The sequence below is a fragment of the Ursus arctos genome, unplaced genomic scaffold (assembly GCF_023065955.2).
Source record: "Ursus arctos isolate Adak ecotype North America unplaced genomic scaffold, UrsArc2.0 scaffold_22, whole genome shotgun sequence".
Lineage (NCBI taxonomy): Eukaryota > Metazoa > Chordata > Mammalia > Carnivora > Ursidae > Ursus > Ursus arctos.
Window position 1 is genome coordinate 55812764 of NW_026622897.1, and position 24086 is coordinate 55836849.

Below are 24086 nucleotides of genomic sequence, written 5' to 3' on the forward strand. Positions count from 1 at the left end.
TCCTTCCTTTTTCCTTCTATTCCAGCCCCCTAACTTCCTTTCTCTGTCCCCCATACCTGGACTCCGGATGAGCCTGGCACATTCTCAGCAGGACAGGGGCAGGGACTCTCCATCAGCTCTGAGCCCTCTGAGGCCCAGGGCTGCAGGCCCCTCCCCTTTGCCCTTTTCATTAGCTTATTTACAGGATTGGGACATCTGTGCCCACGGGAACAGAGCAACTGAAACTGACACCTCAGGTTACTGGGACCTGAATTATTCAAATTGTAACACAGCACCCAAGCTCAGCTCAAGCCCAGCCTGGGGTGCTGGAGGGCACAGAGATGCTGGGGTCAGGATCTGCAAAAGCCTGGGCTTAAGGATGTGAGGGGCCAGAGCCGTGGATGGTGTTGTCCTCCTAGCTCTGCCACCATTGCTGGATTCTTTTTTTTTTTTTTTAAGATTTTATTTATTTATTTGTCAGAGAGAACGAGGGCACAAGCAGGAGGAGAGGCAGGCAGAGGGAGAAGCAGCCTCCTTGACGAGAAAGGAGCCCGATGCAGGACTCAGTCTGAGGACCCTGGGATTATGACCTGAGCCAAAGGCAGATGCTTAACTGACTGAGCCACCCAGGCATCCCCATTGCTGAGTTCTTGAGGCTCCCTTTATTTTTATTATTCTTAAGTTTTATTTTGTTTAAATTCAGTTAATTAACATATAGTGTATCATTAGTTTCAGAGGTAGAGTTCAGTGGTTCATCAGTTGCCTATAACACCCAGTGCTCATTACATCACGTGCCCTCCTTAATGTCCATCACCCAGTTACTCTATCTCCCCACCCACCTGAGGCTCCCTTTAGACTGTCAGCTCTGCCTCCAGTGAGAGATGGAGTACATCTGTCCAGGCTAGGCACTTTGTGCCAAGCAAGCTGTCCCCTCCTGGTGGGAATGGGGCTGAGCCTTAGGCTGCTCCGGGTGGCCCCGCAAAGCAGGAAGTGCAGCTCACATCCTCACCTCCAGCTCCCTACAGCCATCCCTCTCTGAGTCTCAGTGCTCTCCCCATGCCCAGACACCATAGCTGACACTGGGTAGCAGGGAAACCACAGGCTTTAGAGTCACTTTCAGCTCTGTCTTATGAGCTGTCTGACCTGGGAAAGATACTGAAACTCTCTGGGTTTGTTTTCTTATACAGGATAATGGGATTGACAGTCCTCACTTCAGAAGTTTTAAGGATTAAATGAGACAAGCAGTAACACAAGGCAAGTGCCTAGCATATTGCCTGATGCACAGTCGTCAACCAAAAGTATTTATACTATAATCCCAATGAATTAGATAGAATATTCTATCTTCAGGAACACACACTTAGATTCACAAGCCCCCAGCCCCTGGCAACCACTATTCCACTTTCTATCTCCATGATTTCGACTTAATAACTCATGTGAGTGGAATCACGTATTTGTCTTTTTTTTTTTTTTTTTTTAGATTATTTATTTGTTTATTTGACAGAGATAGAGATAGTCAGGGAGAGAGGGAACACAAGCAGGGGGAGTGGGAGAGGAAGAAGCAGGCTCATAGCAGAGGAGCCTGATGTGGGGCTCGATCCCATAACGCCGGGATCACGCCCTGAGCCGAAGGCAGACACTTAACGACCGCGCCACCCAGGCGCCCCACGTATTTGTCATTTTTTAAAAGATTTTATTAGAGAGAGTGCATGTGCGTCAGCAAGAGAGAACAGGAGCAGGGGGAGGAAGAGACGGAAAAGTAGACTCCCCGCTGAGCAGGGAGCCCGCCGTGGGGCTCGATCCCAGGACCCTGGGATGATGACTTGAGCCAAAGGCAGACGCTTAATCAGCTGAGCCACCCAGGTGTTCCTAAATCATGTATTTGTCTTTTTGAGGTCAGCTGATTTCACTTTGCATAATATCCTCAAGATTCACCCATTTTGTTACATGTCAGAACTTCTTATTTTCAGGCCGTATATGTTTTATTTTATGTATATACTACATTTTGCTTATTCATTCGTTCTCTGAGGAGTACTTAGGTTGCTTCTACGTTTTAGCTAGTGTGAATAATGCTGCCGCGTATGGAAGTAGAAATATTTCTTCAAGACTTTGCTTTCAGTTCTTTCGGATTATGGGCCCAGAAATGGAATTGCTAGGTCATATGATAGTTGTTTTTTATATTTTGAGGAATCGCCATACCACTTTCTACAGTGGCTATAATGTCTTTTTTTCCCACCAACAGGGTCCAAGAGTTCCCATTTCTCCACAACCTCACCAAAGCTGTTATTTTGTTTTGTTTTTATACTAGCCGTCCTAATGGGTATAAGGTGATATCTCACTGTATTTTATTTACGTTTCCCTAATAACTAGCAGTTGAGCTTCATATCGTGCTTATTGGCCATTTGTATGTCTTCTTTGGAGAAATGTCTATTTAAGTCCTTTGTCCATTTATTGCTTTGGGTTTTGTTGTTGTTGTGTTCTAGGAGTTCTCTCTGTATTCTGGGTATTAATCCCTTATGAGGTATATAATTTGCAGATGTTTTCTTCCATTCTAAGGGTTGCTTTTTTACTCAGTTGATTTATTTTTTTGGTGAACAAAACTTTAAATATTTTATAAAGTCCAATTTGTCTATATATTATTTTTTTGCCTGCACTTTGAAGTCATATCCAATAAATCATTGCCATATCCAATGTTGTGAAGCTTTGACCCTATATTTTCTTCTAAGAGTTTTGTAGTTTTAGTTCTTACATTTAAGTCTTTGACCTATCCTTAATTTTTGTGTATGGTGTTTAGATAAAGGTCCAACTTCATTTCTTTGCCTGTGGATATCCAGTTTTCCTAGCACCATTTGTTGAAAAGACTGTCCTTTCTCCCACTGAATGGTCTTGGCACCCTTATAAAAAATCACTTGACCGTATCTGTGAGGGTTTATTCCTGGGCTCTCTGTTCTAGTCCATTAGTCTGTATGTCTGTTTTTATGCCCACACCACACTGTTTGATTCTTATAGCTTTGTAGTAAGTTTTAAAGTCAGGAAGTGTGAGTCCTCCAGCTTTGTGCTTTTTCAAGATTATTGTGGTTATTAGAGTCCCTTGAGATTCCGTATGAATTTTAGGATGGACTTTTCTATTCCCGAAAAAAAAAAAGCCATTGAGATTTTGAGAGGGATTGCATTAAATCTATAGATCGCTTTGGTTAGTATGGACATTTTGTTTTCCATTTCATGAAAGTGAGATGTCTTTCCATTTGTGTCTTAATTTCTTTAAGCAGTGTTACAGTTTTCAGAGTACCTGTCTTTGGCCTCCTTGGTTATGTTCATTCTTACTGATTTTATTCTTTTTGATGCTATTGATGATGGAATTGCTTTTGTACCTTCCGTTTTTGGATTGTTCATTATTCGTGTATATAATGCAGCTGGTTTGTGCGTGTTATTTTGTATGCTGCTACTTGAATCGTCTCTGAGCTCCAACCGTGTTGTTGAACTGTGTCGTTGTTGTTGTCATTGTTTGGTGTAATCTTTAGGGTTCTCTACGTATAAGATCATATCATCTGGAAACAGATTTTACTTCTTCCTTTCCAATTTGGATGTCTTTTATCTGTCTTTCTTTGCTAATTGCTCTGGCTAGAACTTCCAGTATTACGTTGAATATAAGTGAAGGTAGATATCCTTGCCTTCTTCCTGATCTTAGAGGAAAAGCATCATAAAATATGTTTGTTGTGGGTTTTCACTTACGGCTTTTATTTATTTTTAAAGATTTATTTATTTGAGAGAGAGGAAGAAAGAGAGAGTGGGAATAGGGAGAGGGGCAGAGGGAGAAGGAGAGAGAAAATCCTCAAGCAGACTCCCTGGTGAGTGCAGAGCCCGACACAGGGCTCAATTCCAGGACCCTGAGATCATGACCTGAGCCGACACCAAGAGTTGGACGCCTAACTGAGCCACCCAGGCACCCCCATTATGGCTTTTATTATGTTGAGGTAGCTTCCTTCTACTTAGTTTGTTGTGTGTCTTTATCATGAAAGAATATTGAATTCTGTTAAATGCTTTTTCTGTATCAATTGAGATGATCATGTGCTTTTCTCCCCATTCTGTTAATGTGGTCTATTACATTGATTGATTTTCATATGTTGAACTATCCTTGCATTTCAGAAATAAATTCCACTTGGTCCTGGTGTATGATCCTTCTATTATGCTGGTATTCTGTTGAGGATTTATGGACCAATGTTCATATAAGATATTGGTCTGTAGTTTTCTTGTAGTGTCTTTTGTCTAGCTTTGGTATAAGGGTAATTGTATACATTAATGGGTTGTAGATAGGGGTGCCTGGCTGGCTCAGTCGGTTTAGCGTCTGCCTTCTGCTCAGGTCATGATCCTGGGGTCCTGGGATCTAGCCCCACATCAGGCTCCCTGCTCAGCGGGGAGTCTGCTTCTCCCTCTCCCTCTGCTGGTCCCTCTGCTTGTGCTTTCTCTGGCTCTCTCTTTCGCTGTCAAATAAATAAAATCTTAAAACAAACAAGCAAACACAAAACTATAGTGAAGGAGGATAGTTGCCAGGAGTTAGGGATGAGTAGGATGTGACTTTAAAAGGATAGGAAGTGGGAGTTTTTTGGGTGACAGAACAGTTTATATTATGACTGTGGAGTGGTTATACAAATCTGTATGTGTTGAAATTAATAGAAATGCACACCAAAAGTTAATTTTTCTATATAATAGTGTAAAATATATAATTAAAATCAATTTAGTTGGTTCGTAACTAATGTAATGCAGGTTTATTGTACCTGCCAAAGAAGAAAGAAATAAGAGTGAGTGGTTGGTATTTGGGAGGAATGGGTGTGAGGGTGAAAGATATTTTTTCCTGTACCATTTTCTTCAGCAATTATTCAGTTTTTTGGGTCCATAAGAAATTACACTTTAAAATGTTTTGCTGGGGCACGTGGCTGGCTCAGTTGGTAGAGCATGCAACTCTTGATCTTGGGGTCATGAGCTCCATGCTTGGGGTAGAGTTTACAAAAAAAAAAAAAAATTGTTTTTTTGCACAATACCTCAAGGGCAAAATAAAGGCTAACTTCAAGAATGCTTCAGAACAGCAAGGAAGTAGTGCACATATAGAACAGACCAGAAAGTTAAACATTTTTATCTGTTTAGCTTCATTTGCAAAACAACACATTTGGGATTCATCTACATATGACATACAATTCAAATTCTTGGGGTGCCAGGGCGGCTCAGTCGGTTAAGCGTCTGCCTTCGGCTCAGGTCATGATCCCAGGTCCTGGGATCAAGCCCTGCATCAGGCTCCCTGCTCAGTGGGGAGTCTGCTTCTCCCTCTCCCTCTGCTGCTCCCTGCTCTCTCACTCTCTCAAATACATGGATAAAATCTTAAAAAAAAAATACAAGCAGTCAGGATTAATAATCTCAACCCCCTCACCCTAAATTTGCCCTAATAAATTTAGTCTTTGATTGTCTTTCTTTTAACCCATGGCCCATCTCCCTTTAAGACTGTAAATCAACTGAGGCCACTGTAAAGATCCTTGGAGTAAGAAGGCTCAAAAAACACAAAGGGAAAGCCAATAGCAGGAATGCTATAAACATTTTATTTTTTTTTTTAAGAAAGTAGTTTCAGAAAAAGAGGAAAATAATCTAGGTCATTTATTTATATATATATATACTTTTTAATAAAAACCTTTACATAATCTTCATGCATAAAGACCCAGAGGTGGCCATGTTGTCTGTGACAGCCCTAATACGAGCTGTCGCAGGCCTTTATCTGGGAATCCCCATAGCTGACAGCAAAGTAGCAAAGGCCCTCCACGTGCCCATAAAGCCCAGCTCCTTGCCTGCCTCAGTAATGGTTTTATGTTCTGGGACTGTAGACAATGGGTAGGAAATGCTCTGGGCTAGAATAGGAAGGACAGGGACGGCTACCCAACCTGTCATGTTTTATCCAAACTCTTCAGGCAAATCCAGACAGGAAGCCTAGCAAGATGACTGAAAACCAGGGACCAAACTGAGTTCTGGAGCTTCCCGGAGACATGGAGTCTGTGACCAAGAGTTCCCGCACATGGTAGGAGGAAAGGTTTGATGCTCATGGGACATTCGAGGCAGGAACAAACAAGCCTGGGAGATTCATCCCTCCACGGCAGGCACTCACTTCTGCCTAAATGAGTCAGAAAGACTGTTCTGCTTCCTCAGTCCAACCCTCTTTTGACTCTAAAACAGTGTTAACTCATCAACCTCCTTGAGACAAATTCTCCTTCCTTCTGTGGATAGTTTATCTGTTAAGGAAAGACAGTCCTTGATCAACACAATTGTCCTAGTATAAAAGGGCTGAGGTAGGAGCAGGGTAGCAGGCTGGCATGGAGGGTCACAAGATCCAGAACAGCTGAGGGTGGAAAGGATTCCCTGGTTCTCTGGGGGGAATTCTGTGAAAGGTATTTTATTGACCATATTTTTAAAAAGGAGGGGGGGAGTGGTCTTAAAGATGGTAAAAAAGAGACTTGGCTCCTTTTTGGGTTCTAAAAGCCCTTATGCTTTGTTCAGTATTAAGAAAAGCCCTGAACAAATCGAGGATGCTGCTTGGGGCAGCAGGAAAAGGGGATGGATTCCATAGCCAACCAAGAGAATGGCAAACGGTGCCAATCAACTCAATGCAGGGGATCTCTGTGTGTTGAGTGTGAATGAGCATGTGAGTGTGGTGGGAGGAACTTGGGGTTCACTGGCTCCCAACAGTCAATTCTCGCAGGTAGGACTGTGTGAGGCCGCGCAGTTCCTCCAAGGCATAGTCCTCAGGCATGGGGAGCTGGCCAACGTGGGGAGCCAAGAGGCCCAAAGGGACTCGCTGAGGGTCTGGTGTTGAGTCGGAGGTTGTTTCAGGGGCACGCTGAAGGCTCCATACCACCCGCAGCAGGTTGGCTGCACGTTTGGCCATGTCTGCAGAGAAAAAACGAAGTGGGCATCAAGGATGAGGGGTGGTTAAGGGTGGGCATCAGGGCAGAGGTATAATAATCATAAAGGCAGGAAGCAGGGAGAGGCTGGAGGCGTACCTGACTGGGCCAGGAGATCCTTGGCATTGTAACACTGCATCTGCTGTATGCGACTGCACAGTGAGACCACTCTGGCGTGTAGCTCCTCCAGTTCATAAACTGAGCAGTCCGCCTACAAAGCAGCACAGAAACCAATTAGGTCAAGAAGAGCTCCCCTCACCCCAATTCTATCCACAGACTGATTATGCAAAACTCTGAAACAACGGAAAAAACCCAGGAGGCTGGCCGGCAGTGTCATGTCACCACTATCCAGCCTAATCACTGAGGACAAAACACAACCTCAGCGGTTAATCCGCAAGAGGAAAGTAACAGAGTATATACAAAGCCTTAAACTGGGCAAGTCTTGAGATCAGCACTGATGAATCATGTTACTAGCAAGCTTTAACATGGCACCAAAAATCTAAATAAATCTGGGCTCAGAGAGATTGTATGACTTCTTAGGAGTGGAGAGTAAGTAAGAAGTGGAGCCCAAACTAGCATTTAATTTAGGTATCCTAACCCCAAATTCACAACCCTTTCTAAAATACTGCAGGGGCCTATTTTCACTGTATGTCCTCTCCTATGTGTTGCTATCCACTCCTACGGCTCCATTATTATTTTAAATTAATTTATTTGAGACAGAGAGAGAAAGAGAGAGAGTGCATGTGCAAGCAGGGGGAGGAATGGGAAGACAAAAGGCAGAGGACCCCAAGCGGATTCTGCACTGAGTGTGGAACCCAACTCAAGGCTTGGATCCCATGACCCTGAAATCACAACCTTCGCTGAAACCAAGAGTAGGATGCTTAGCCTACTGAGCCACCTAGGCCCCCCACCCATGACAATATGCTGGTGACTCCTAAATCTTTAGCCTAATGTTCCAATCTTCCATTCCCCTTTCCAGGGCCACTGCCCTAGCTTGGGTTACCATTATTTCTTACTTGAAATATCTTAAGACCTTGATCACTATCTTCAGTGTCATCCCATTACATCCTTTTCCCTACCATATGGTAGCCAGAGTGATGTTTCTAAAAAGCAAGTCTGTATTTTTATTTTTTTTTTTAATTTTTAAAAGTTTGTTTATTTAAGTAATCTCTACCCCCAATATGGGGCTTGAACTCACAACCCCAAGATCAAGAATCACATGCTCTTCTCACTGAGTCAGCCAGGAACCTTGTATTTTAATTCTTTACTTACGCTCTGAATACTTTCCAGCAGCATCTTATTCCTGTTTGTCTCACATGACTCTTGGTTGGCCCCCCTCTCTCAGACTCTTACATTAAACCACCCTACTTGCTAAGTGTCCTATCACCTCCTCCTCCTCTAAATGCTCACCCAACCCTTCCACGAAGCATCTCTCTCACTGAATCTACTTCTGGGGGGCTTTGCAGAATCTACCATTTAATGCCTCGGCAAGTATTTTTTTTAAAGATTTATTTACTTATTTGATGGCGGGGGGGGGGGCAGGTGCACAAGCAGGGGGAGCAGGAGAGGGAGAAGCAGGCCTCCCACTGAGTAGAGAGCCCAATCCGGGGCTTGATCCTACGACCCTGGGATCATGACCTGAGCTGAAGGCAGACGCTTAACTGACTGAGCCACCCAGGCGCCCCAGCCTCTGCAAGCATTTTTTATCCACAAGAATCCAGTCTTTAACTGGACTTTTAAAAGTGGTAAATATGATGAGGTCTTTGCTCTCAAGAAACTAATAAAAAATAAACTATCAGAGATAAACCTTAAAGAATCACAAGCTATGTCGACCATTCAAACAGGGTGATGTGGCAGAAAAACTGGATGGCTACTTCAGATGGAGGGGTCAGGAAAGGCTTTCCTGAGGAAGGTCAGATCTTAGTGGAGATCTGAATAACAAGGAGAGGGTCAAGCTGTCCAGGCAAAGAGAACAGTTAAAACTACAAGACGGGAATGCAAAGGAAGCTTAGGTGGGTAAAACGCAGTTAAAGGAGGAGAACGGAAGAAGATAAAACTGGAGAGGTTTTATACACCAGAGGAGGTCCTCGGAATTCAGAGTCTGTGAACTTGGACTGGGAAAAAGAACATCTTTATTTTTACTAACTTTTTACTAAACATTAGCATTTAATTATTAATGTAGATGTCAAGCAATAACCGAGACTTTGTCATCAACAGACATCACCACTATTTTCATATTACATTACAGTTGTTAGTGATTTTTAAATATAGTACTTCAAAATTACGAGTATTTAGGAGATCCACTGCTGCGCTTGTTATTTAAGATGTTAAATAAACCACTTATTACCATAAGTTCTTAATATTTTGTAACTGTATTTTAACATAATTGGTTTCTTTTGTAATCCCATGAATTTAAATTTTTTTTTTCCATGAATTTAAATTTTATGCATTAAAACACATTAGACAGCCACCCATGGGCTTCACCAGACTGTCAAGGAGGTCCATAGCACAAAAAAGTAAGAATTATGAGCTTTATAAGACTTGCTAAGGAGCACTTTATTGTAAGTGAAATGAGAAGCCACTACGAATTTTAGACGAGAGTGAGATATGATTTGTGTATTAGAAAGATCACTCTGGTTGCTGCGTAGAAATAAACTGTAAAGGAACAAGTGCAGAAGCAGGGAGAATAATTAGGTGTCTCCTCCAGCAGTCCAGGTGGGAGATTCTGCGGCTTTACTATGCCTAACGCAGCTCCCCTTTCCACTCTACACTCCAATACCACCTTATTAGTAAGTTCCCTGGAGGGGCGCCTGGGTGGCTTAGTTGGCTGATTTCGGTTCAGGTCATGATGTCAGGGTCGTGGGACTGAGCCCCATGTCAGCACGAGTCTGCTGGATATTCTCTCTCTCCCTCTGCACCTCCCCCACTCATTCACTCTCTAAATAGACAGACAGATAAAATCTTAAACAAAAAAACCCCCAAAAACCAACTCCCCTGGAAGCACAATGCTCTCTTTGATCTCTAATACTCATGCTATTCCGTCTGCTGAAGCATTCTGTTCCACCCATCCTCCTTTTTCAGGCTTCGGAGCTTAGATGCCACTTCTAGAAAGCCTTATTGACTCTGGGTTAGGTACTCCGTTTATGTGCTGCTACAAAACACTCTTTGCTTAATCCCTACACTCACCATTCTATAGTAACTGCTGGTTTACATATGTATATATGTCTTCCTCACCAAAATTATTACTTTGGTAAGGGCAAAACATATCCTACTGCTTACCTTTATATCCCCCAAATTCACCAGTGCTTGGGACATAGTAAGTTCTCAAAAACTAGGTTGTATAAATGTATTAATGTTCAACTAGAAAAAAGTTTTCTTCAGTGATAATAGAGGTGATGCTCTTAATTTATCCTATAAAAGTATAGCAAATAATAAATATGCATATTACATGACAGGCACTGTGTTAGTAGGGATTTTGATAAGGGTAACAGTAACAATTACTAAGCACTTAATACATGTAAAGTAGTCTGCTAAAACACTTTAAGTATATTTTAATCGCTGTAACAACTCTGTCAGATATCTATGATAATCTGTGCTCCCCTCAATACACTTTTCAGAGGAGAAAAAGAGAGGTTAATTTATTTGCTTTAAGGTCACATAGCTAGTGAGGGAACCATGAATTGAACCTAACCGTTTGGCTCCAGAACTTGATTCTTACCCTCTATACTCTACTGTCTTTAATCTAAAAATAAAGAAGATCTCCCCAAAAGGAGCTCATGATAACCTGAAGACAGACGTGGATAAGTAACCATAATAGGGTCAGTAAACAAATGTACCAAGTGCTTTGGCAGTAAAACAGACAGTGCAATTAACATTTCTTAGGGGAAAAGGAGAATGAAGTAGAGCTTAACAGCAATGTAGATCTTGAAGGATGTGTGTGTATGCTAAAGAGTGAAATAAAACAAGCTTTGTTGGAAACATCATGAGTAATTTAGTGTGATGAGAGCAGAGCCGGTTGGCAACGGGAATGTGGGGTAACGCTAGTAGAAGGCAGGGGCGACAGGTAAGAAGCCTCTATGTGTGCTTGAATCCTACGTTTTAGAGTCTGATCTCCGTGCTATAAGCAATAGAGGCCTATCTTATGACTATCGAGACTGACCCCAATACATTTTGATGAAGACTAAAAAAACCTGTAATACTTGCAATTTTAAAACATGCCAGATGATGTGTGAAACAATTACTACCCTCACCAAATCTCTGACCTACTCTCTCTCTCATCCTTGAGCTTGTCACTCAAAGGAGGGCTGGACAAGGGGAGGAGACTATAGGTGAACAAACCTTAGGAATGTCTACTGTACATACTACTTGGTAATAAGCACAAAACAAAGAAGTTTTTTTTAAGTTCTGATACAGCTGTCATAGTGGCTATAGCAAATCGGCCTCATCAAAACGTCCCTCCTGCACTGACAGTTCCCTCTCTGCCCATGAGGTTTTCAAGTGGTTGCGCAGACCTTTTGAGGTCTCTGTGACTCTAAGGGCCAGGGAAAAGGAAAACTACCAAGCAGTAGTTTACGGAGCTCAGGTACCTGCTGTATCTGGTGAAGCATGTCAATGATCCGAATATAGTCCAAGTAAACAAGCCCAGACGTTTCCCAGTCCTGGATTAGACTGCTGCGCTCTGGAGGTGCCAGGTCTTCCAGGAACCCCTTCAGGTAGTCGTAGTTCTCATTAATGATGGCATCTGAAGAAACAAATCATTAGGCATTCTGGCTGCCCAAATATATGGTTCTCGAAAGTACATGGAGGACATAGCAGAAATCCAGGAGGAGGAGAAAGGGGAAATAATGTTCGGTCAGACTAGAGAATTACAAGTAGATATCTTGAAATTCTCCAAAGAAAATGTGAAAAATTTCTTGCTTCAGTTCCCCAAACAGAGATTTCTGGGTTTCTGTTTTCTTTTTTTTTTTAATTGAGACATAATTGACCTATAATATTATGTTAGTTTCAGGTACACAAAATAACAATTCAATACTTGTATATATTGCAAAATGATCACCACAATGTATAGTCTGTTACCATACATAATTATAGAATTTTTTTCTTGTGATGAGAATTTTTAAGATTTACTCTATTAGCAACTTTCTGTTTTTTAAAGATTTTGTTTTAAAGCAATCTCTACATCCAATGTGGAGCTTGAACTCACAACCTGAGAACAAGAGTTGCACGCTTTTGGTGCGATACATTATTATGAACTATGGTTAATGTATATTTGTATATATACACACACCTGTATATGTATGTGTATTTCATCCTCATGACTTATTTACTTAGTAACTGGAAGGTTGTACCTTTTGACTCCCTTCACTCATTTTGCCAACCTCCACCCCCCACCTCTGGCAACCACCAATCTGTTCTCCGTAACTATGAGCCGTTTTTTTTTTAAATTTCATATACAAGTGAGATCATACAGTATTTGTCTTTCTTTGACTTATGTCACTTAGTATAATGCCTTGAGGTCCATCCATATTGTTGCGAGTGGTAAGATTTCATTCTTTTTTATGGCTGAATAATATCCCGTTGTATATATATACAGCACACACACACACACACACACACACACACACACACACACACTTCCTTTATCCATTCATCCACCAATGTTGTTTCCCTATCTTGGCTATTGTAAATAATGTTGCAATGAACATGGGGGTGCATATTTCTTTTCGAGTTGTGTTTTCATTTTCTTTAGAAAATTACCCAGAAATGGAATGGCTAGATCATATGGTAATTCTACTTTTAATTTTTTGAGGAACCTCCATATTATTTTCCATAGTGGCTGCACCAATTTCCATGCCCACCAGTAGTACATAAGGGTTCCCTTTCCTCCACATCCTCACCAACCTTGTTATTTCTTATCTTTATGACAATAGTAATTCTAACAGGGATGAAGTGATATTTCATTGTGGCTCTGAGTCACATTTCTGATTAATGATGTACAGCGTCATCTCCTTTAGCTGCTGGCCATCTGTAGGTCTTCTTTAAAAAAGTCCACTCAGATCCTCTGCCTAATTTTTTTAACAGATTTCTTTCCTGCTATTTTTATGAGTTCTTTAAATATTTTGGATGTTAACTCTTTGTCAGATAAATAATTTACAAACATTTTCTCCCATTCCTAAGTTGCGTTTTCGTTTTGTTGATGGTTGCCATTGGAGCTGTGCAGGAACTTTTTTAGTTTGATGTAGTCCCACTTATTTCTCCTTTTGTCGCCTTTCATTTTGGTGTCCCATCCAAAAAAAATCATCACCAAAATGGATGTCAAGGAGCTTACTGCCTATGCCTGTGTTTTCTTCTAGTTTTATGTTTTCAGGTCTTAAAGTCTTTTTTTTTTAAGATTTTATTTACTTGACAGAGAGAGTGCCTAAGTAAGGGGAGCAGCAGGCAAAGGGAGAGGGAGGAGAAGCAGGCTCCCCACTGAGCAGGGAGACCAATGCTGGGCTCGATCCCAGGACCCCAGGATCATGACCTGAGCCGCAGGCAGACTCCTAACTGACTGAACCACCCAGATGCGCTGCAGTTTAAGCCTTTACCCATTTGAGTTAATTTTTGTACATGGAATTAGATAGTGGTCCAGTTTTCCTTTTGCATGTGGCTGTGCAGTCTTCCCAACACCATTTATTGAAGAGACTGTATATTCTTGGTTCCTCTGTCATAAATTAATTGACCATATATGTGTGAGTTTATTTCTGGGCTCTCTGTTCTGTTCCACTGATCTAGGTGTCTGTTTTCAGGCCTATACCATACTGTTTTGATTTACTATAGCTTTGTAACTGAGTTTGAAATCAGAGAGTGTGATTGTCTCCACAGTTTTGTTCTTCTTTTTCAAGATCACTTTGGCTATTGAGGGTCTTTTGTGGTTCCACACAAATTTTAGAGTTGTTTGTTCTATCTCTGTGAAAAATGCCATTGGAATTTTGACAGGAATTACACTGAATCTGTAGATTGTTTTAGGTAGTAAGGATATTTTATTATTTTGTTTTTTTAAAATGCACATCCTGAGCCAGTAGGTGTGGCCTGAAGCTCTGCATTTCTTTTTATCTCGCTTTCCTTTTTTTTTTTTTTTTAAAGATTTTATTTATTTATTTGACAGAGAAACAGGCAGCGAGAGAGGGAACACAAGCAGGGGGAGAGGGAGAGGGAGAAGCAGGCTTCCCGCTGAGCAGGGAGCCCAATGTGGGGCTCGATTCCAGAACGCTGGGATCGTGACCTGAGCCAAAGGCAGACACCTAACGACTGAGCCACCCAGGCGCCCCAGTAAGGACATTTTAACAACGTGAATTCTTCCAATTTACAAGCACGGAGTATCTTTCCATTTCTTTCTGTCTTTAATTTCTTTGATCAATGTCATAGTTTTCAGGATATAGGTCTTTGACCGCCTTGGTTAAATTTTTATTCTTTTTGATGCAACTGAAAATGGGATTGTTTTCTTAATTCCTCTGGGAATTCGTTATTACTGTATGGAAATACAACAGATTTCTATATATTGATTTTGTATCCAACAATTTACTGAATTTGTTTATTAGTTCTAACAGTTTTTTGGTAGAGCCTTCAGGGTTTTCTGTATATAATATCATGTCATCAGCAAAGAGTGACCGTTTTCGTTCTTTCCCATTTGGACTCCTCTTATTTCTTTTTCTCGCCTAACTGCTCTGGTCAGGACTTCTGATACTATGTTGAATAAAAGTGGTTAAAGTGGGAACCCTTCCTTATCTTCTTCCTGATCTTAGAGAAAAAGCTGAAAGCTTTTCACCACTATGTTAGGTATGGGCTTGTCATATATGGCCTTTATTATTGAGGTATGTTCCTTCTATACCAACTAGTTGTTGTTTTTTTTTTAATCATAAATGGATGTTGAATTTACCAAATGCTTTTTCTGCATCTATTGAGATGATCACAATTTTTATCCTCCTTTTTGTTAATGTGCTGTTTCACACTGATTGATTTGTAAATGTTAAACCATCCCTGTTATAAATCCCGTTTGATCATGGTGTATAATCCTTTTAATGTATTACTGAATTCGGTTTGCTAATAATTTGCTGAGAATTTCTGCATCCATGTTCACCAGGGATATTGGTCCTTACTTTCCTTTTCTTATGGTATCTGTGTCTGGTTTTGATATCAGGGTAATGCTGGTCTTACAAAACTCTTCTATTTTTTGGAAGAGCTTGAGAAGGACTGGAATTAATTCTTTGAATGTTTGGTAAAAGTCACTAGTGAAGCCTTCTGATCCTGGACTTTTATTTGTAGGGAGTTTTTTTGATTACTGATTCAATATGCTTTACTACTAATTGGTCTGTTCAGATTTTCTATTTCTTCATGATTCAGTCCTGGAAGGCTGTATGTTTCTATGAATTTATCCAATTCTTCTAGGTTGTCCAATTTTTTGGTATAAAACTGTTCATAGTAGTCTCTAGTGATCCCTTGTATTTCTGTGGTATCAGTTATAACGTCTCCTTTTCATTTTGGTAAATAAAATTCCCTAAATACACAAAGAGTTTAACATAATTCATGTGTATCAAGCATATCTTTGGCAAATGGTAAAGTAACAACCTGTCAAACCCTGCCCCTCTAGCCCCTCATCCTGGCCAAGTTTCTTCTGCACAGAGAACTTTTGCGAAGTGTAATATGATTCAAGACTGCACAGACCCATAGAGAACATCATCTCTGGTCTGACTAATCATGGGGTTTAGAGGTTGGAAGAATTTGGGGTGATTCCAGGAGACACAGGCCCTGGTGTGAAGCACTTACCAGAAGCTAAGTGCTTGATGATGAATTTGTGGCAGCGGTTCCAGTGTCCAGCTTTAAATAAATAGAGGGCCTCCAAGTGCTTGTCAGATTCCATGTGTGCTCGCACTGCTTTGGCCTCGTTAATCCACTCAGCAGGCACACAAAGCTTTTGGGTCAGGAAAGTCTCCTTAGCCCAAGACTCAGGGGTCTCTAATAGTTGGCAGTGCCGGGTAAGCAGCTCTCGAACCGCCTTCTCACGCATGCTGTAGGAAGAAGGACAATGAGAATAAATCCCATCCTCACTGATGGAGAAGGCTGCCTCAGATAGGGCAGAGTGACCCCCTGAGATAGTCTCTCAAACTGCAGGTCTTAACATTTAGTGGACCACTTTCAACTTCACTTAAAAAAAAAAAACCAAAAGCCATATCAGCATTTTTTAAATGAAATAGAAGTATCTAAGCATGTTATATTTTCATGATCAAAAAATAGTGAAAACTAATATTCTAGGGAAGGTTGTCCAGTGCTAAGAAAAGGCTTTCCCTTTCTTTTATTTTCTTCCTAGTAACAGGATATCAAGGACTAGGATAGGAGACTCTTATTCTCCACAGAGGAGTTCTTTGTAGTTCATTTCCAATCTTCTCCCTTCCTTTTCTCCTGTATGGTCAGTACAAGTAAATGAAGTAGTTTTTAAAGGTAAAGTCTCTTCCGGGTCCTTGTTTGCTTCCCCCTCCCCCCTTCAAAACCACCAGATTTCCTTCATTTTCTCTCTGCCTCTAGATTTAGGCTACCCTCACTCCTTTTGGTCTCAAGGCCCCTTAAGGAGAGTCTTTTCCTATCTGGGCCAAAGGACCAGCCATTTATTTATTTATTTATTTTCTTTTAAAAGATGTTACTTATTTCAGAGAGAAAGAGAGTGAGAGAGAGCTGGGGTGGGGTGCGGGGGGGGGGGGAGATGGGCAGAGGAAGAGGGAGAATCTCAAGCAGCATGGAGCCCAATGTGGGTTTCGACCCCACTACCCTGAGATCATGATCTGAGCCAAAATAAAGAGTAGGGGGGCGCCTGGGTGGCACAGCGGTTAAGCGTCTGCCTTCGGCTCAGGGCGTGATCCCGGCGTTGTGGGATCGAGCCCCACATCAGGCTCTTCCGCTATGAGCCTGCTTCTTCCTCTCCCACTCCCCCTGCTTGTGTTCCCTCTCTCGCTGGCTGTCTCTATCTCTGTTGAATAAATAAATAAATAAATAAATAAATCTTAAAAAAAAAACAACAAAAAACAAAATGAAGAGTAGGCTACTCAACAGACTTAGCCACTCAAGGTGCCACAAAGGACGAGATTTATTTTTTTTTTTAAAGATTTTATTCATTTATTTGAGAGAGAGCAAAAGAACATAAGTGGAGAGACTGGCAGAGGGAGAGGGAGACCCTGGGATCATGACCTGAGCTGAAGGCAGATGCTTAACCGACTGAGCCACCCAGGAGACTCCCAAAGGACCAAATTTAAATATCAAATAAAAACTAGTTTCCTCATCTTAGAATCTTTTCTGAACACCTTTTCAAGGACCTTTTCAAGGCTTTCCATGGACCCCTAATCTCAACTGCTTCATTTCTAAAATTCTTTATCAGGGGAGTGCCTGGCTGGGTCAGTCAGAAGAGCATGCGACTCTTCATCTCAGGGTCCTGAATTTGAGCCCAATGTTGAGTGTAGAGATGACATACACACGTACGTACATACATACATAGAAAAACAAAATAAACTGAAAAAATTCACTTAAAAAAATCCTTTATCAGGAAATAGGATTTGCTTCCCTAGAGCCTACTCTTAAATCATCAGTTATCTTACTAGCCAGCCTTTTACCATGCGAAATTCCCTTGTGAATTTGTTTAAATAAACTCAAAGGAAAGTATGAAGTCATTTTGCTTCCTGGTAAGGGAGAAGAGGAGAAATTCCTTAAAGATAAGGCTGTGCTAGACGCTTTATACTTTTACTCCCTTTAAAAAAAATTTTTTTTAAAAAGGTTTTATTTATTTTAGAGAGAGAGAGAAAGAGCTGGGAGAGGGGCAGAGAGGGAGAGAAGAGGGACAGAATCTCAAGCAGACAGTGCTGAGCACAGAGCCTCGCGTGGGGCTTGATCTCATGATCCTGAGAGGTCCTGACCTGAGCTGAAACCAATGTTTCAGTCAAATGTTTAACCTACTGAGCCACCCAGGAGGCCCTTAAAAAATTTTTTTTATTAAGTAATCTTAATGCCCAATGTGGGGCTCGAACTCATGACCCCAGGATCAAGAGTCACACACTCCACCAACTGAGCCAGCCAGGCACTCCTACTTTTCCTCCTTTAATCCCACAACTACCTTTGACTGGGCAGGCATTAATATTATGATTTTACAGATAAAAAGAGAGTATCTTTAACCAAAAATCAAAAGTGAGTAAGCTTTACTCCAGGTCAAAGTGAGTGGATCTAGAATTGAGGGAGGTCTGACTACAAAACTCAACTCCTTTCCACACTATGTAACATGACAGAGAGCGCAGCATAATGATTAAGAGCACAGACTCTGGGTGTCTTGAGTTGGAAGACTCTGCCATTTACTAGCTATGTGACCTTGAGCAAAAATTACTTAATCTCTCTGTGCGTTAGACTGTGCATCTATAAAACAGAGATTGTAAGAGTGCTTATAGGCTCATTTTGAGCACTGAGGTGATTAATTACAATTGAGTTGTAAAATGTTTACAACAGAGGATAAATATATGTAAAAGTACTATATGACGGAGGACTATATAAATGTTTTTATTAGTGTAATACCATGCTATTACCATTAATAAAAAAGAAAAAGTCTCCAACTTTATCTTATTCATACCATGGAGAAAAGGCTCTTTTAGGATAGAGAACAAAAACATTAGGTATCTAAGCAAGGATATACTGGTAAATACGCTACTATCAAAAGAAGTGTAGGTGAGGGTGGATGGCAAGGGAAGGCCAGAGAGGGAGAAAGCCAGCAGACAGAAAAAGAAGGGGCCCTCCCTGCCCACTCATTACATCACTCCACAGATCCACTGAGGCAGCTCAGCAAGCATGGTTTCTGCAGAATTCCTAAATATGCCACATTCATGTGCATCTGTGTCTAAGTTAATGGGGGAGCCCCATGTGGACATAGCCTTCTGTTTCCTGTTAATTTTTCCTGTTCCTGTCCAGGGTTTTCCCTGATCACTGCAGTTCATGGAGATCTCTTCTCACTTCTCAGACTACTGAGAGGTCTTATGATAAATAGCATAATTTGGCACTTAACTCAAGGCAGTCTCACTTCCAACTTGTTCACATGAATATAGAGATAGCTGTGGGTTGAACTGTCTTAAGATTTATCACAAGGCTGGACCCAGAATACATCCTAGATGCTTACTGAATTAAACCCGAGGAGACTGATGCTGTTGGCATGGCCCTGTAGCACTAAATGTAGAGGGGGTTCATAGCTTCTTACTCACCTTGAGTTGTCAATGTGCAGGAGGACAAAGATGGCCCACTCCCAGAGCCCCTCACTTTCCAGTTGGCCAGCATAACTGGTCTGTAGCACACCCTCACACTGTTCTGAGAGATGGGTATAGTTAAGAGCCCGCAGCACCTCCCACAAGTGCCAGCTTAGGCGATAGTCCAAAGGATCGGCTGTTATGCTTCGAGGCTCCAGGAGCTGGTTGAGATCATAATGTCTGCAAAGGAAAATGTGCTGAGAGTTACCGTATCAAGGCAGTAGACCACCTGCAATGGATAGGTCAACTGTTCTGGCTACGGTTTAGAAGAGGCAGGCACCCGAGAACAGAAGCATTATAGACCACATGGTCTCCCTCTGAGACTGTGCTGTATCAATCTACTTCTAGGTTCAGCCAGATTACAGATCCTACTAAAAACGAAAGCACCTCCTCTTCTGTGGTTGTGTGATCTGACGGGTTTGCTGGTATTTGTTTGGCTTAGATATTTACCATCCTGGTACATGGAATCTTCACAACTCTTAGTCTTCATTCCTTCACTTAATAATTTATTTTAAAAATTTTATTTATTTGAGACAGAGCGAGTGACAGTGCAAGAGGAAGAGGGAGAAGTAGATCTTCCGCTGAGCGTGGCCTTGATACCAGGATCCCAGGACCCTGAGATCATGACCTGAGCTGAAGTTCAGATGGTTAACCAACTGAGCCACCCAGGCGCCCCGATACTTTTCTTAACCATTTAAAACATGTAGTTATATTAGGATCTTCAGACTGTTCTATTATATGAAGTTGGAGTGCTGATTCTCCTGTTTGTTTGAATAGCTAACTAGTCTTCATGATGGTTACTTCCTTCTATGGCTTGTAATTTCTACCTCTGATTTTATCTAGTGGGGATTATTCTTTATATAAGAAACTCAGGTGCCCTGGTTTTTTAAAGTGTCCCTATACAGACTTTTGCTCTTTCTTCTGCTGGGATCCCAAAGATTTTAATGGTCCTGGGCCAGTTTATGTGTAACGTTCTTAGCTTGCATTTCCCCAGATCATAAGAATAGTATAAATTAAGATCTCACACCTGCAAGTTTTAGGGCTTAGATTACCATCCAATAACTTTAACTTTTCACCTAAGATCCTATTTTATAACTTGCTAACACTTCCCCAAGTAATGAACAGATGTTTTCTTGACCAGTGCTGTCAAACTGAACTCTGTGGGATGATGGAAATGTTCTATAACCTGCCCTGACCAAAGATAGCCAATAGCCAGCCACATGTGGCTATTAGACACTTGAAATGTGGCTATTGTGAATGAGTAACTAACTTTAAAAGTTTAGTTAAATTAAAATAGTCATATGTGAATACCAGCTAGTATGTTGGACAGTGCAGTTCTAGACTATTTGTATGGGACAGAGTGTGGATTTTATGTAAGGCTTTAGTCATAGCAATTCTACCTTTCATGAGAACAAGGTTTATTTTCTCCTTGTGGCTCCAGTTTCTCTATTACTGGCACCTTGACACATTCCTTTTTCTTTTTCTTTTTTTTTTTGATATTAAAAAAACTGACACACAGTAAACAGAACATATTTAGAATGTGCAATTATCATTAAGTTTTAACATATGTACCACATATGTGAAATTCCCACCAAGGTCAAGATAAACACTTCATCACCTCCAAGAGTTTCCTTATGCCCCTCTGTAATCCCTCTTCCTGCCCCTCCTTACACCCACCTTTCCCAGGCAACCACTGATCTGTCTTCTGTGATTAATCAGTTTCCATTTTCCAGAATTTTAGGGATACTGGAATCATACAGTATGTATGTTTCTGGGTACTTTTTTGTCTCACCTCTTTTAAAACCAAGTAAAATTATCTTCTGATTCACTATTTATCGTGTGTATAAACAGTTCATTCCCTTTTATTGCTGGGTAGCATTCCATTACACACATATACAACAATTTGCTTATCCATTCACCTGTTGATAGAAATTGGCTTGTTTCTTGTTTTGGACCATTATAAACAGAGCCGTTACAAACATCTGTATACTGACATATGTTTTTATTCTTTTGGGTAAATACCTAGGAGTAGCATGACTGGATCATATGCATTCAGGTGTTGTCTAACTTTCCCATCTGCTAAACTGTTTACCAAAGTGCTCATACCATTTTACATTTTTCACCAGCAGTGTATGAGAATTCAAGCTGCCCCACATCTATGACAACACGTGGTACGGGTCTTTTTTTCTTTTCTTTTCAAGTAGGTTCCACGCTGGGAGGAGCTTACACTCATAACCCTGAGATAAGACCTGAGCTGAGATCACGAGTCGGAGGCTTAACTGACTGAGCCACCCAGATGCCCCAGGTCTTTAATTTCTAGTCATTCTAATAGGTGGACAGTGGTACCGCATGATGGCTTTAATTTGCATTTCCCTATTGTCTATTGATGCTGAACACCTTTTCATGTGCTTGACATCTAGGTCTTCTTTGGTAGAGTAAATGTTTAAATATTTTGCCCCCCCTTTTTAAGATTTTATTTATTTATTTGCCAGAGAGAGACACAGCCAGCGAGAGAAGGATCACAAGCAGGGGGAGTGGGAGAGGAAGCAGCAGGCTTCCCAGCGGAGCAGGGAGCCTGATGCGGGGCTCGATCCCAGGACTCCTGGATCACACGCCCTGAGCCGAAGGCAGACGCTTAACGACTGAGCCACCCAGGTGCCCCTATTTTGCCCGTTTTTAAAAATTGGGTTGTTTTATTATTACTGAGTTTTAAGAGTTCTTTAAATGTTCTGGGGACACCTGGGTGGCTCAGTCAGTTAAGCATCCAATTCTTGATTTCAGCTTAGGTCATGATCTCAGGGTCGAGAGATGGAGCCCCATGTCGGTATCCACGCTTAGCACGGAGTCTGCTTGTACCTCTCCCACCCTACCAGCTTGAGTGGCACTCTCTCTCTCTCTCTCTCAAATAAACAAAATTTTTTTTAAAAAAAGGAGTTCTTTATATGTTCTGGATACAAGGTCTTTATCAGATATATGAATTGCGAGTATCTTCCCCCAATCTGTGGCTTGTTTTTCCATTCTCCTCACAGTTTTTCAATGATTAACAGTTTTTAATTTTTTTGAAGTCCAGTTCACCAATTTTGTCTTCTACAGATTATTTGGTGTCAAAAAAATCTTTGCCTAACTCCCAGTTGCAAAGATTTTCTGGTTTAGGTTTGAAATTTAGGTTTCTGATCCATTTTAAACTGGATAAATAATAGAGATAAACAATAAAACCAAAAGCTATACATAGAACAATCAAGAAAAAAAGGATAAAGGACACATATTACCAATATCAAGAAGGAGACAGACATAGTTACAGATCACACAGACATTTAAAAAGGATAATAAGGAAAATGTTATGAATAACTTTATGCCAATAAATCTGATGACTTCGAGGAAACAAATTCCTTAAAAAAAGCAAATGCTCGAATGTGACTCAAGAACAAACAGAAAACCTCAACAGACTAGTAAAGAAATTGATTTAATAGTTTAAAAACTTTAATTGAACTTAATGTAAAACTTCTACTCTTCATTTTCTTTATTAAGAAATTGAAAAAAACAGGGGCGCCTGGGAGGCACAGTGGTTAAGCGTCTGCCTTCGGCTCAGGGCGTGATCCTGGCATTCTGGGATCGAGCCCCACGTCAGGCTCCTCCGCTATGAGCCTGCTTCTCCCTCTCCCACTCCCCCTGCTTGTGTTCCCTCTCTCGCTGGCTGTCTCTATCTCTGTTGAATAAATAAATAAAATCTTAAAAAAAAAAAAATTGAAAAAAACAAGCCCTTATACTAGGATTATTACAAAAACACATTTATAATAAAGGACTAATATCCAGAATATACAAAGAACTACTGCAACACAAGACAATTCTATTAAAAAATGGGCAAAAAACCGATGGCATAGAGACGATGGTAAATAAGCACATGGAAAAATGCTCAACATTATTAGTCATTAGGGAAATGCAAATTAAAGCACTACTTTAGTTATTTATATTTTACCACAATATAAAACTATATTATCTGGGGGTGCCTGGGTGGCTCACTCAGTTGAGATCAAGGCCCTTGTCCAGTTTTGTTTGTCTGAAAGTCTGCTTGTCCCTCTCCCGCTGCCCCTCATCCCCCTCCCCCTCGTGCGTGTTCTCTAGTAAATAAAATCTTAAACAAAAACTATATCATCCTCTAACATAGTTACATATTTAATACTTAAAAGTATTTAAAGAACTGAAATGAGATAGGAGTGCTTAGTTATAACTGGAAAAGTCCCTCACTGTTTCTTATAATATGTGCAATAGTTCTGCTGAGACAGTTTTAATTAACTGATTATCTGTAATAACAGTATGTGTTCATATACTGCTGTAGGATAAATAAACCACTGTGTCTTGTTTAACAACAATGCACACACAATGAGATGCCACTATATGCCCATTAAAATGGCAAAATTTAAAAAACTGACAATACCAAATTCTGAAGAGGATATGGAACACCTAGAGATCTAGGTGGGAATGTACAATGATATAGACACATTTGGGTATAAATGTTCATGGCATCTTTATTTGTAATAGCCAAAATCAAGAAAAACTATTCATCAATAAATGAATAAATTATGCAATAAAAAACTTTCTGATACACATATTAGCATGGATAAATCTCAGAACCATTATGTGAGTGAAAAGCCAGGCACAAAATTTAACAGAATGATCCCAATTATGTAAAATTAATCTATAGTAACAAAAAGCCAGTTAGTTACTTGTCTGGGGGTGGGGACTGACTGCAAAGGGGCATGAGGAAACTTCTGCGGGGTAACTGCTATGTTCATTATGAGGAGTTACATTATATTAAAATGCACACTTCATTATTTGTAAATTGTACCTTATTAATCACTTTTTAGATCTC

General features: G+C 40.8%; 1 protein-coding gene across 6 annotated transcripts in view; it reads right to left on the reverse strand.

Moving 5' to 3' along the window:
* Positions 1-5543: 5543 nt before the first annotated feature.
* The window catches only part of NUP98 (nucleoporin 98 and 96 precursor), a 114530-nt gene continuing 95987 nt past the window's right edge, over positions 5544-24086 (reverse strand). For all 6 annotated transcript variants that reach the window (XM_048217077.2, XM_026517980.4, XM_026517982.4 and 3 more), the window contains 5 exons: positions 19175-19396; positions 15720-15961; positions 11501-11655; positions 7014-7125; positions 5544-6900 (listed from right to left, as the gene is read on the reverse strand). In XM_048217077.2, the coding sequence (XP_048073034.1) occupies positions 6683-6900; positions 7014-7125; positions 11501-11655; positions 15720-15961; positions 19175-19396 (949 nt within the window). In that variant the 3' untranslated portion in view covers positions 5544-6682. The remainder of the gene's footprint in view (positions 6901-7013; positions 7126-11500; positions 11656-15719; positions 15962-19174; positions 19397-24086) is intronic.